Source organism: Polyergus mexicanus, unplaced genomic scaffold (assembly GCF_030449975.1).
Source record: "Polyergus mexicanus isolate NDT 795.1 unplaced genomic scaffold, iyPolMexi1.0 SCAF_3, whole genome shotgun sequence".
NCBI lineage: Eukaryota > Metazoa > Arthropoda > Insecta > Hymenoptera > Formicidae > Polyergus > Polyergus mexicanus.
Genome location: NW_027223323.1, coordinates 9,108,553 through 9,122,901, shown reverse-complemented (window position 1 = coordinate 9,122,901; position 14,349 = coordinate 9,108,553). Strand labels below are relative to the sequence as shown.

The 14,349-nt window shown below is 33.5% G+C and overlaps 3 protein-coding genes across 3 annotated transcripts in view; 1 reads left to right on the top strand and 2 right to left on the bottom strand.

The window, feature by feature from the left end:
- Positions 1 to 1,087, top strand: part of LOC138931807 (one cut domain family member 2) — a 71,765-nt gene extending 70,678 nt beyond the window's left edge. The window contains exon 5 of the mRNA XM_070292941.1: positions 477 to 1,087. Coding sequence (XP_070149042.1) covers positions 477 to 686 — 210 coding nt within the window. The 3' untranslated portion in view covers positions 687 to 1,087. The remainder of the gene's footprint in view (positions 1 to 476) is intronic.
- The window catches only part of Calypso (ubiquitin carboxyl-terminal hydrolase calypso), a 240,391-nt gene that overhangs the window by 83,107 nt on the left and 142,935 nt on the right, over positions 1 to 14,349 (bottom strand). The gene's annotated exons all lie outside the window — the stretch shown is intronic.
- Positions 10,126 to 14,160, bottom strand: LOC138931812 (glutaryl-CoA dehydrogenase, mitochondrial). Its single transcript, XM_070292953.1, has 8 exons — positions 13,641 to 14,160; positions 13,486 to 13,518; positions 12,680 to 13,048; positions 12,196 to 12,325; positions 11,889 to 12,108; positions 11,009 to 11,238; positions 10,580 to 10,740; positions 10,126 to 10,488 (listed from the first exon to the last, which is right to left on the bottom strand). Exons 1-8 carry the CDS (start codon positions 13,705 to 13,707, stop codon positions 10,427 to 10,429), a joined length of 1,272 nt encoding a protein of 423 aa, XP_070149054.1. The 5' UTR covers positions 13,708 to 14,160; the 3' UTR covers positions 10,126 to 10,426.

Below are 14,349 nucleotides of genomic sequence, written 5' to 3'. Positions count from 1 at the left end.
ATTAATCCCACTCTTTTCATGTATATTTGTCTATTTTCCTCTTGCAAGTAATTTAGAATGTTCAAATTAAAATCAAAATAAAATATTATATATAATAGTAATTAAAATATAATAAATAGTAATCAAATAATAGTAATTTAAAAAATAATAACAGGAAATATATAAAATATAAAGCTAAAATATACGTTATATATTTATCAATCAATTCGATATATTGTATATAAATATTCTTCGACACAAAAAATATAAAAATGCGACAATTAATTGCTATCGATATTAATCAACACAACCTATCATAATTAATGTATAAAATATGAACAATTGAAATAAAATTTATAAATAAACTAAATTAAAGAAAAAAATCCGAAAAATGAAATAGACTAGATGTTATACGTATAATTACACAGGAGCATTAAGGATTGAAAAAATAAATATGAGATATATATTTATAAAATTGAATTTTCCGTTTTCCGCAGGAGACCAAGAGGCCGTCGAAGGAGATGCAGGTGACAATCGCGAGGCAATTGGGCCTGGAACCGACGACGGTCGGCAACTTCTTCATGAACGCCCGACGCCGCTCCATGGACAAATGGAAGGACGAGGATCCGAAGACGGTGGCGGTCGAGGAGGAACAGTTGTCGCCCACGATAGGCATCGGACAGCGCCAACCGAGCGATGTTTTGTGACACACATCCGACCACGAGGAGTACCACGACGAGTCGCCAGACGAGGATCTGCCCTTCTCGTAAGGGCGGTGTACTACCTCGTGGACATATCCTTGTCGACACATTCGATCGAAAAGAGCAGATATTTTTTTAAGCGCTATTTTATGCCTAGGGGCCTTTGTAAGTAATCTCCCCTGTTCGACGATGGCAATATTACCGAGATCGATTTGAAACATAATTAATTTCTGAATCAATATTAAGTTTATTACTTTATTTATTTCATATTCGATTTATTTGTTCGCCATCTATTGTTGGCGTTGTTATCGAGAACCGATGTAACTATTGTATAAAGCAAAATCGACATTTATTTAAAAATATCGTTTCTGCCTAGAAAAATTTTATTTTACGTATATTTTAAAATTTTTTTAAAATTTTATTATTAACTATTATTTATGTGTTGATCGACGATCGAATTGTGTCGAACAAGAACGTCCTAGCCGCTGAATGCGATCGATCATCAGCAGCTCCCGCGAATGTGATCGCGAAAACCGATCCAAATCAAATCTGTTGCTATGATTCGGCGTGTTTTTTTTTTTTTTTTTTTTAGCTGGTGCGTTTCCGAGTATTTGCAATTGATAGATTGTATGATATTAAAGCTCTTAAGTCAATGTTCAAAGTCGGGAAACGGACGAGTCGATTGTATCCAAGAGCTAAGAATGACGATTACATAAAGACAATGAATCCCTCTATTTATAATTTTTAACAAGAGCTATGTTTATTTATTTCTCAACGTAACGTCGCAGTAAATAAGTATGGGCCGTAAATCTGAATATTTTTTATCGTGAATAATTTCGTAAATAATTCTAAGATAAGGACTCGCATACGGGATAAAGATTCATTCGTATGTCGACTTTGAATACCTCGCAAACTCTGTGCCATAGTTTGCCATATTAGCATAAGTTGATCTGGACTTTTTGTGCCCGATTTTTAACGTTCTAGTCTATCGTAATATGTTTTAGGGAGAGAACATTCGCCGTTTCAATTCGCCGAAACGGCTTCTCACTTCTAGTCAGAAAACTCTGAAGCTTCAATTCTAAATCTGTTTTCGGTGCTGATAGCGCCGAAAGGAAATCGTTTCGAGGACGCTCACGTTTTCTTTTCGCGGTTAAAGTTGAATTTATTCGTTGCCCGAAGTACGAGATAAGTTTAGTTTAGCGAAGTCTATCTCTCGAGATACTTGATTGTTATCTTATTTCTTAAGAGTAGAATAGTCGCTGCTTTAAGAGGATCAAGAGATCGCGAAGACAAACATGTAATATTTGTGCTTGTCGCGCCAAATTCTAAACGCTCTGACAATCGAGTGAACATTTAGATAACGCTCGTTTTCTACTTTTTCTTAATCCACGTGATCGGGGACGAGGGGCTGTGAAATTTATAGAGATGCTCCTACACTTAATAACAGATACTAATTAAAGCAGCGACTTTAAGCGTCATACTAATTAAAAAGATCCCACTGTGTGTCTCTTTTAATATTATTTTCGTTCGAGGCCATATATATTTATAACTTATTTCATTTTTTATTTTATTAAATAAATAGATATTGATAGATCTTCGTATATATGTATATATGAAAATCTATTGTCTGTCGCGCTTTTTTCGTAGTTAGAAATTAGTCCTTGACGCATCTGAATTTGCCTTTTTCAAAGTTTCAACATCCGAATTAATCTCTCCAGTTTGAGAAATTAATTTCTATCGAGTTCATTGCGAATGAAGCAATGATAGCGATTAAAATGAAAAGAGCACAGTTTTATTTTTTATTTTTATAAACATCCTGTATATGTACTGTTAAAACAATTGAGAGGTTAATCGGCGCTTTTCCCACAAACACCAGTAACGGTGAGGTTTGATGATGATCGCGCAATCAGCGGCGCCAAATGTGCGACCGATTCGTCGTGTCCTCGTTGGTCAAACGAAACGTGAACCAATTTTCAAAGAGTGGCTTCGTGTGAGGGTGCACGTGCCAAGTGCATATATACATATATATATATATATATATATATACACACATACACAATATGTATGTATAAACATGTACATCTCGGGAATATGGACGCTCTTTTGCGCGAACCGATGGCGGGAGGGACATGATGTGGAATGGTGGGAAAGAAAAGAGCGATTTTTAAAACGGATGACCGCGCGGTCTCCCACAAGAGACAGAGACCGCGAGAATAAGTGAGAGCCTGTGAGAAAGAAAGCGAGAGAACGAGAGAGAGAGAGAGAGAGACTTTGCGAGCCGCACTCGATATCGTACTGCAATTGTGCTGTGCTATTGTATATATTTAAAAAAAAGAAAAAAGAAAAAAAGGAAAGAGAACATACACGTGTATACAGATAGATTTACACAATCATTCACACACACACACACTTTTATTACGTAAGCGACGGCGTTCGCCACAAGCTGGGCGAAAACGAATCGGTGTGACGTTTGATTGCAGAAAAGCGCATTCTAGTCGACTTGCACTCTGCGTCTGTGGCTCTTGCGTAGCGAGAATTCTTTTGTGCTTCGACACACACACACACACACACACACACACGCACACATACCCACACATATATATATACACATACACACGTCGCGATGTGGCGAGCGATCAGTTCTGCGAGATTTCGTTTCGAGCGACACTTTACGTCACTCCTTCTTTTTTGCGCGATTGTAAAAGGATCGTTTATGCTAGTCCGAGTAATCATACAGGGTGAATCGCCGAGATTTAATTGACGAAATGATTCAAAAGTATCGAGGAGGGTATCGACGAACGAATTAAATTCAACCATGTAAAAATAAATCGATCGAAATATCAGATATATCTTACGTTAGATAATAATTACGTTTCATATATAATGATTCATAAACTCCATTTTCTTCATATTTCTATTAAATTAACAAAAATTTGAAAACATAAAAAAAATTTAAGAAGATGATTTAATTATTATTGGATCGCGCAAATCGCGCGCTTGTCTAAAAAATTTTATATGTATATATGATCTCATTTTCGCGTTGAATTAATTGAGATCACTTTGAGAGCGAAAGAATAAATTTTCGACGGGATCGGGAAATACATCGGGATCGAAATTGTTTTCTTCGGAAAATACGAAAAATATCGCTCGATCGCACATCGTTATTTTAGAATCGTTCGTCCCGCGAATGAAATGACGCGTCGTTTTTTCGCGCTCGAATGCTCGTTGAATGTTGAAATTCGACGATATTATCTACGGCATTATATGTTACTTAATTTATTATATTTTAGGATACATAGGAAAGAGAGAAAGATACGTTACGCGGCTTTCTCGAAGCTAAGAGCAATTCGTTATCGAACGTGTAATTGTATAACATTTTGTAAAGTTATATCGACCCTCCCTATTAGAAAGAACGTGTATGGCGACTCGAGGTATGTTACCGCTTTTGTGCAGCAACAACAACAACAACAATCTCCTCTCTAAAATAATTCAAATATACCCCGATCCATGAGTTTTCTTCTTAAACATTGCACGTTGATCGATTAGCATTTTTCTTGACGCTATTCTCATTATTTATTATTAATTTATCACAAATGACGTTTTAAATAAACCATTATTCAAAAGCGAGCATCAGTTCTGAGTGTTTGAAGACTAGATTACCCCAATGAGCTCGGCTCAACGCGAGAAGGACGTTTACGTTACTTCCCGTTGAGAGAATTATAATCCTCGATCTTATTTTAATAGGAAAAAGCATGTCAAATCTTTTTCCACGAAAGAATGAATCCATGGAGAGACGCGAGCGGCCTCCTCGGTCGTCGGTTTATATATAAGATCGTATATAGTACAAAATAAACATATATATTGTAACAATTTAATTATATATATATATATATATATATATATATATATATATATATATATATCGTGCACATATATAAGGAGAAACTGTTTTTCGAATGAGAGTGTTCAAAGTGATAGGATTCGATGGTAAAAAAATCACGGAAAAACCGACGCGCGAATTTTCATGGAAATTCCCTCGTTCGAGACAATTGTGTCTTATTATCGGACACGATAAGGCGCTCGATCGAATATAAAAATTTCGCGTTTGAAAAAAAGGAAAATAATATATACACGCTCCTCACGCCATGATTTTGCGAGTTTGTATCATCACAGTAACTATAATTGATAAAAATAGTTCCTTTGGTGAATGTCCTATAATTTGATTTTTCGTAATTTAGATGACGATAAAAAAAGAGTGTAGATATCAATGTCATAATGTGTCAAAGTTAAATCTTTTTTCTTATTTTCTATCAAAAGAATGTCTATATATATAACATTAATTTTACTATAAATTATTATTTATTTATGGGACATATATATATATATATATATATATATATATGTTTTAATTGTGTTGGAAAAAGAAAATTACTTTAACGAAGAAATTAAAAACTATGACGTAATATTGAAAAGTCGAAATGTCATTTGATCGAGGCAATTTCGAGACACGTAATAGTACGTATATTCGTGCACACATACACACATACACACGCGGATAGAATCAATATGTACGATAAAAATGTAAATATAATTTTAGTTGCGAGAGGAGAGAAGAGATGCATTATTACTACAATTATACTATTACTGACGGCAATGATTATTAATTATTAAGCGACGAGAGACGCGAAATGTTTCTGTTATATGAGAGAAAAAATTAAATGAGAACGTGTGGTAACAACGTAGCTGAAAAAAAGAGATATACACACCATAAAAGCTAAAACAGCAAGAGAAAGGCGAGAGAGAAGGAAAAACGGCGAGAAAGGCAAAGAACGTAAAAAATACACATATATGCATATACATATATATTTATATATATATGTATGTATTAATATAAATGCAAATATAGATATAAATATAATATAGATGCAAATATAAATATATAAATATGGACATAAGTATAAATAAATTATATATATTATATATATATATATATAAATATAAATATAAATACGGATATATTATTACCACCAATCACGGTGAACAGTGTTGACCGTCGCGAGGACGATTATCGAGCGATCTTTAGGTCAATCGATCGACCGATAACGACTGTTACGCGTCTTAAATTTGAGCATGAGAGAATAAGAGGAAGAGAGATTGAGCACGTGAGCGAGAGAGAGAGAGAGAGAGAGAGAAAGTGTGTGTATGTGTGAAAGAGAACAAAATTCGATGAATCTATTTATATATTGCGCCGAGAGAGGCTCGTCTCGATAGTTAGTTCGTTACGTGACACATATCCAGTGGATTAGAAACTATCGACTAACGACGACCACGTACAATACTAGGTGTCTATATCGATCTAGTTTCCACCCCACTCGCAGAGAATTTTTACTTCGTTTTTCCACGGGCAGGGGTAGAAGAAAAGAATCGGCAGAATTTGCGACGGTATGAAAGAGAAAAAAAAAAGAGAGAGAAAAGAAAAGGGGGACTCGACACAATCTTCCCGGGCAAGAAAAGTCTCTCATTTTCATTCACTCGATATTAAAGACAAGAGAGAGAGAGAGAGAGAGAGAGAGAGAGAGAGACGATATGATTCTCTAATTTTTCCCACATTCTCTCGAAAATTTTTCATCCCTGTTGCAATCTATATTACGACTGCTACCTCGGCTCGTCCAATCTTTCATAAACAAATTGCGATCGAAACAAAAGAGTCAACAAAGGTGAGAGAGACAGAGAAAGGGAGGTAAAATGAAAAAAAAAAAAGGTGGAATAAGGCAAGAAAAATTTTTCAAAAAATTCGAAATAACGTTTTCTCTCGAATGAGGCGAAAAAGACAGGAAGGAAAGACAGTAAGGAACAGAAAGAAAGCGATAAGAAGACATGAAAACAGTTCGTACGACAATAAGGTATCGATTAGTTAATCAGAAATGAAATAATGTAAAATACAAGTGCAAAAGCAGATATACATTATTATTATATTATATATTATTATATATTATTATTATATTGTAACGCGAAACATTTCGCGTATAACGGCGTATACGTGAAACTGCTAGTTTCCACCCTCTGAATGCAAAAAGCAGGAGATTAAACGACAGTCGTAAAAGCAGAAACGATATATCAGAGCTCCTGTCAAGAATTCGTAAAAGTCGACGTAGACAGAGACCGGTATTAAAATAGCATTGTTTCTATTTCTTCTACTTTTTTCTATTCGTTGTGAATGAAAAGAGAAAGAAGAAAAAAGATAATTTTATTTATCCGGTTTATATATCCCAAAGTATCGCGATCAATACCTCAAGTTCAGACAGTACAACTTTAACGCGGAATCACAGCTGATATTCGCATCGCCACAAAATTCATTCGTAAGAAAACACGCGAAGAAATTTCGACTGTGTTTAATGTTCTTTCATCGGAAAATTATGGCTTTACATCGCGGTGATGATGGATGGAAGGAGGATTTGAGGTATTGACGTTGACAGGAGGACGAAAGTCGAGATGTCCATAATCGCGATGTACACCACAAGTCGAGCGAGACTGTAACAAATAGAAGAAAGATGAGAGAGAGAGAGAGAGAGAGAGAGCGAGGGAGACGGGGAAACAGAGAAAGAGAGAGAGAGAGAGAGAGAGAGCGAGTCATTAATTTATTTACAATTACGTGTATCCGTTGGTAGGCAACAAAATGTGGTTATACGAGCCCGAGCGATTCTGTCGCGACGGTTTCCGGCGTACCATTGAATTTTCTCGCGCGGCGAGACCGACGATCGTTACTTGTCAAGATGACGGGATCGAATTCGCGAATAAGTAAAATTTTTTTGCGAGACGCGAAAAAGTTTCTCTCAATCCGTAACCGAGAAAAAAAATTTCTCCCTTCTCGAATTTCAATAATCGTTATCAACGCGGTTTCGATATGATTCGGTTAAAAAAAAAAAAAAAAAATTCAAATTCGATCCCGGCGTTATCGAGATGTGCAACTATGTAATAGACACATCCGCGATCTCGAGAGCCCCCCGCGAGAGGAGAAAGAGGCGATTGTAAACTAACAATGTTACTACGTTTTATCAAGAGCTTATTGTAGTCGAGAATCATTCACACGTACAACAGACACACACGACACACACATACATGCAAACACATGCAACATTAAGTCGTAACAAGAAAAAAAAAAAAAAACACAAGACAACAATGGTATTGAGTGTAGCACGATAAAAAAAACGTTCTTTACACTTTTGCACGAGACGTGTGTTGTAAACTTAAATTAATTATTATTAACATATGTAATTAACGTTTTATTACTTAGCAATTAAACTTAATTTATTTCTGATTACTCGAGTCGCTTGTGTTGAGCGCCCTTGTTGTTGTTACTGATGGATCGTGTGCAATTACGAGGATCGATATCAATCGATCGATCATCTGACGATCAAAGGCAAACACTGCAATGGAATCATTTCATCGTCTACTATTCCCTGCACTTTTTACGCCGCGTAATTTATGCTATTACGGCTTAAAAAGTAATGACATATTCATTAAGAAATTATATCAAATCCTTCAATTTATGATAAAATTTTTTAAAAATTAGTTCAATTAGAATAAACCCTCAGAAAAAAAAAAAAAAATAATCGACGATTTGTGTCGATTATTTTAAATAATCTAACGGCATATAATTTAATAATAAATTGTGTGAAAAATATTGTATTACCAGCTAATGAAATGAATCGTATCATTTGATTATTATCAAACTGATTTCTACATATAATAATATCTTTTATTCAGATCTTTAAAAAATGTTTGACAAGTATAAATAATTAAATAATTAAATTAATAAAAAGCATGAATTTGTGAATTATTATTTATTCAAATTAAGGATAAATGTAGGATTTAAATATCTATGTTCCTTTTCTAATTAAAAGTCATTTTTAATCATTTCGATTATAATCATACTATAAATTAAATACTCAATATTTTCAAGAAATTTCAAGAAACAATGAAGGGACAGGTATAACGTATTTTTTTTCAGAACATTCTATTAATATATAATAGCTAGAAAATTATTATACTGTATAATTTATTATTATAAAGAAATAAGAGTATCTCGGAAAGCAGAATGAATCACGTTATTTAATGCACTGCTTTCCGATAAGCCATTTCGATTAATTTTCCTGCCACGTGTCGGCTATGCGGTACTTATTTTTTGTATATACATACACAACAATAATCATTGTAAGTTGTAACGCAACAGAGCCACATTCTCTTAAATTGCGAGACGGAATTACCCGACATCATATAAATAAGCAATTATAGTTGAGAAAGAGAGAAAGAGACACGTATAGATTTTTATATTTTTATCAAATTAGTCTCTATAAAAGGACTGTGTAAACATATAAATACACATACACACACACACACACACACACACACACACACACACACACACACACACATATATATATATTTGTACGGAGATTTAGTTGTTAAAGAAAGAGAACGCGAATGAACGAAAGAGAAAGAAAGTGAATGTCGGCATCATAATTTATTCGGTTGATCAATAAAAAAAAAAAATTACAAGAAATATCGCAAAAATCAATGTTAAATATATCGCATTTTATCATTTTACAATACAATATACTAGTTTTTTCATAATTCCGATAGTTTTATCGATGTCTTAGACGTTTTCGAAGATATTAATTAATACTTTCCCGATCGGCGGATTTCTACGAACGCGATAAATCAATTTCCACGATTCTATTATTAATTAATTTAATTTGAAATGTATTTAATATCTACTTATGTGTTAATTACTCTATTACACGTTCTAAACGCGCAATTTTAGAGCTTTAATATTGATAATCTAACTCGGATTCAAATGCATTTCGATTGTAACGGGACGTCATAAAAGTTGTTCTTCCAAACTGTACTTGGGACGATAAAATCGCTGAGATCGATAATTTCGTAAATAAAGAGGATCTTCAATGTTCATTTTCAATACGTGATTATTTTCTATCAAAAGAGCTACGCGAATATCTAAGGCGAATGAATGAATGAATGAATGAATGGAATGAACGACGTTTCGACAGACGAGAGCAAGAGCGAATGACAACGCATAGTGAAAAAATACTTACCGTAAAATTGTTAAAGCGTAAAGTAGAGAAAATAAACGAGCAATAAATTGTACCAGTAGTGAAAGCCTCATTACAGCGGGAACGTGTTTGAAACGATCTTTTAATACTGGTGGCATGATCGAAATGCAAATTCTATCAAGAATAACTCATCTACATAGTTTCGTTAAAATAAAATATTTTTTGAAAAATTATATTTTTTACGTGAGAATAGGTACATATATACAATAGAAAATATTTATTTATAATTAAAATTATTAATTAAAATAATAATTAATAATATTTGAAATATTTGAACTTGAATTGATTATGTGAAATATTATTTTTTGTATTGCTTGAAATATTATTTAAAGTCTTATACATTAGGATTAGGGTATCGATTCTGTAACATGATTTGTCAGAACCTAAATCTCCAGCAAAAAGAAATAAGATATTTTCAGTTATTTACAATATTAATATACATATACATGTATTAAAATATAAAAAATATTATTATACAGATAATTGACGATTTTACAGAGGTAAAAAGTTGACAGTATATTATTTTAAACACGCATTTACGAAAATAGAAATTGTTGACACATAATATACATATCAAGTAACAAAGACAGTCTTGACATTTGTTAAAAGAATTAATTAGAATGCAGCAATGCCGGTAATTGCTCTGCCGAGGATCAACGCGTGAATATCGTTTGTTCCTGTGGAAGGAAAAAAAGAATAGATTCGAACGACGCGTCATTATTGACTGCATTAAATACCGCGTTATTTCGACATAATCTTCTCGCGTACCTTCGTAGGTGTTTATGGTTTCCAGATTCATCATGTGTCTGATGACATGATACTCGTCCGAAATCCCATTTCCGCCTAGCATATCTCTCGCGGTTCGCGCAATCTCCAACGCTTTGCCAGCCGAGTTTCTCTTTATGACAGATATCATTTCCGGAGCAGCTCTACGAAACACAGAATCATCTTTCGCATATTCGCGCGCGAAATTTTTTCATCCTTCTCTCTCAAAAAGAATATTATAAAATAATAATTTCACGTTAATACACATATATTCGTTTAATTATATTATAAATATAATATTCTAATTCCCACTGCATATTGAATAATTCAACATCCTTTTATTATGTAGAATATTATTATTCAAAGACTATATTCATATAAATTTTGCCTCTTTAAACTCTTTAAAGTCTGCCCGATTTCAATCAGTTTTACCTGTTTTCGTCCTTCAATCTACCAACTTGCAAGCAAGCTTGAAGACCAATCGCAATGTCACACATCATGTCAGTCAATTTCTTTTGCACAAGTTGATTCGCTGCCAGAGGCTTGTTGAATTGTCGCCTCTCCAGAGTGTAAGATCGAGCTATCTTCAAGCAAGTCTCCGCCGCACCCAACGCACCCCAAGCAATGCCGTATCGAGCATTGTTTAAACAACCGAATGGTCCCTACGTCGAGTCATTATTATGTTTGGTAAATATTTATCTTTAAACAGTCAAATTCAGACATGCACACACACACACACACACACACACGTACACAAAAGATTTCCGACTGATATACATTGTCAATGTTACGACACACTCTGAGTAACTTTCAAAAGATTTTAATCCGTCGCTAAAATTGTTTATTGTAAAAAATTATTAATAGATAAAAGTTTTATTATTTCTCAGTAATTTTTGATAAATAAAAATTGATAAAAATACGAGATCTATAATGGTACGATTCCACATGGATATTTGCAACTGTCCACGCGAAACGAGATTCATCATCCCAGGTTACCTGGATTTTATAGTGCAAAAAAATTCTCGTAATTATATACTCCTTATATATTCCGATCACGTATATCAGCGAGAAATTTTTTAAATTTCACGTATTGTATGAAGGAGCACATATTTACTAAATATTTTAATCCCTTTACATTTTAACCATATATATTCCATATATATATTTTTTTACCGTCATTTAGATATTTTAGCCACTAATGATGACAATTAACGAATTATAAAATAAATAATTAATTGAAATAAATAATAATAAAAAAATATTAATACGGATATATAAACCCTCAGTTTTTGCTAAAAAATACTTGACGTACTTTAAGTCCTTGAACATTCAGCAAATTTTCCTCGGGTACAATTACATTGTCCATCAGGATCATTCCAGTGATGGACGTTCTTAGAGAAAACTTCCCTTGAATTTTTGGGGTAGATAATCGATCCCCCGCGGCCTCTCTGTCAACGATAAATCCGCGAATTTGACTGTCCTCGCATTTCGCCCATATTATTAATATATCGGCGATGGGCGAGTTCGTAATCCTAAATTAAATACTATGAGATTCTTCCGAATGCGAGAGAGTAGTTTTTAAGCTAACATGTAGACAGAAAGTATTTTCTAAAACCAACCATGTTTTGCTGCCGTTCAGTTTGTAAGTTTTTTTATTGGAATCGTAAGTCGCCCTGGTTTCCAAGGATGCTACGTCGCTACCATGATTAGGTTCCGTCAAGCCGAAACAACCGATTATTTCGCCGGAAACTAAAATATGCCTTAAAAATTATCACCCATATTTTCGACGAAAATTATCATGTATTTAATTAATTTAAAAAAAAAAAAATGAAATTTCATTAATTGGTTTTAATATATAGTCTTTAAGTGTTAAATTTAATTATACTGATCAATTTAATTATACTTAATTATATTATTGATCAATTAATTTTATTCAATAAGTTATAACTTTTTTTTTATTTCTCGTCTTGTTTTTCATATTTTGGAAATGATACTTACTATTGTCCCAAAGTCTTTCTGTCCCCCCCCCCCCTCTCTCTCTCTTTAGTTGTAGAAATTAAATTCTATAAATATAATTTTATTCTAAAAATCACTCGCACATACCCAGTTTAGGCAAAAATCGCTCCTTCTGAGAATCGCTGCCGTACATATAAATGGCACCGCTCGCGAGAGAGGACTGTACCGATAACGCGGATCGATACCCGCTATCGATGCTCTCGATCTCCTTGGCGAGGAGCCCGTACGCCACCGAGGATACCCCGGCAGCACCGTGACCCTTCATGGTGCAGCCCAATACCCCTAACTGGCCCATCTCCCTTATAATCTCCCGGTCAAAATGCTCCTTGCGATTCGCATCGATTACACGCGGCAACAAACGCTCCTGACAATAAGAACGAAACTGATCCCTCATCAGGATCTCATCCTGCGTCAGCTGTGACTCCAGACTAAACGGATCCTCCCAATTAAAAATTGCTGGGAGATACAATTTTTTTTTTCAATGAAAATAAATTAAAAAGTTAATTAAAAAAAAATTACAAACTAACTTAAAAATAATTAATTTACATAACAAGTACATATAAATTCCATAATTTATAAAAATTTGAATAAAAACATATATTGTAGAATCATAATAATATAATAATACAATGTGTATTATAATAAGCTGTTAGAATATTTTATCAGTTATCAGTAAAGATGAGATAGAAAAATCGACTGAGCCAAACGAGCTACCGGCCGAGAAGTGTCTTTATCGTGCTTGTTCTCTATATTTTATCACTGCTATAGGCCATCAGTACAAATCACATCTCACGATTAAGAGAGGCTACATTTGTGCGTGTATTTCTTTTATATATCTATCTCTGTATTAAAAAAAATATATAAATTAATCTAAAATAAATTATATAACTTACGTTTTCCTTGAAGTGACGCAGAAACAGAGATCTCTGTTCAGGATTTAAGGACAATGTAACGAGTAAATACTTGATAACATGTGATCTAACAAACCAATTAGTAAATCAATTTAATTAGCTAATTAGCTAATCTTCGATAAATTTCCAAAGGATACGCCTTGTGGGATTAACACGACGCAAACGTCCAACTCTCAATAATAATCTGTGTATATTACTTGCCATATTGAACAACGACGGATAAAACACTGATTTGTTGATCTCAAAAAACCGTCTTATCAAAAACGTCTAAAGACGTATTCGCAACGAGCGATTAAAAGAACGTTCTAGGTAAACATCGCTTAACTACTCAGCAGTCGACAATGTGTCAGCTGTTGCTCCAAGCGTCACGAGTGTGACATTTTACGTAGTAATTGACTGAGTTTCTGATTGGCTTGTTAGAAATGTGGAGGCAAGTTTGAACGGCTGTTAATTCTTTAAAGCGTTTTTTATTACTTATAATTTTTACCAAAAGTTTTTTAGCAGATGTTTGTATTTTAACGATTTTTAAGATTAATGTCCAAACTTCAAATTTTCATAATTCAAAATTGCAATGTGCTTTGTGTAAGTTCTATGTTTTATTTCCAAAAGTTTTCTTGCAGAAAATTTATATAGAAAAACTTTCTATATATATATATCGATATCTATAATAAATAAACGAATTATTCACGAAGAATAATAATTTAATTATAATGACAAGTTTATCATAAAAATATTATAGTGAATATATATATATAAATTTGTGTTGTATCGCTTCAATTAAGCTGCATTAATATTAATTACACAATAATTTAAGTGGACGGATTTTGTTTCAGTCTAACTTTTTTT

Excerpts from the sequence above, each read along its gene's own strand:
- LOC138931812 (XM_070292953.1), bottom strand. The coding sequence starts at position 13,707 with ATGGCAAGTAATATACACAGATTATTATTGAGAGTTGGACGTTTGCGT. Across the intron at positions 13,519-13,640 it reads TCGTGTTAATCCCACAAGGC|AGATCTCTGTTTCTGCGTCA; the intron begins GTATCCTTTGGA and ends AATCCTGAACAG. Across the intron at positions 11,239-11,888 it reads TGAATGTTCAAGGACTTAAA|GGACCATTCGGTTGTTTAAA; the intron begins GTACGTCAAGTA and ends GACTCGACGTAG.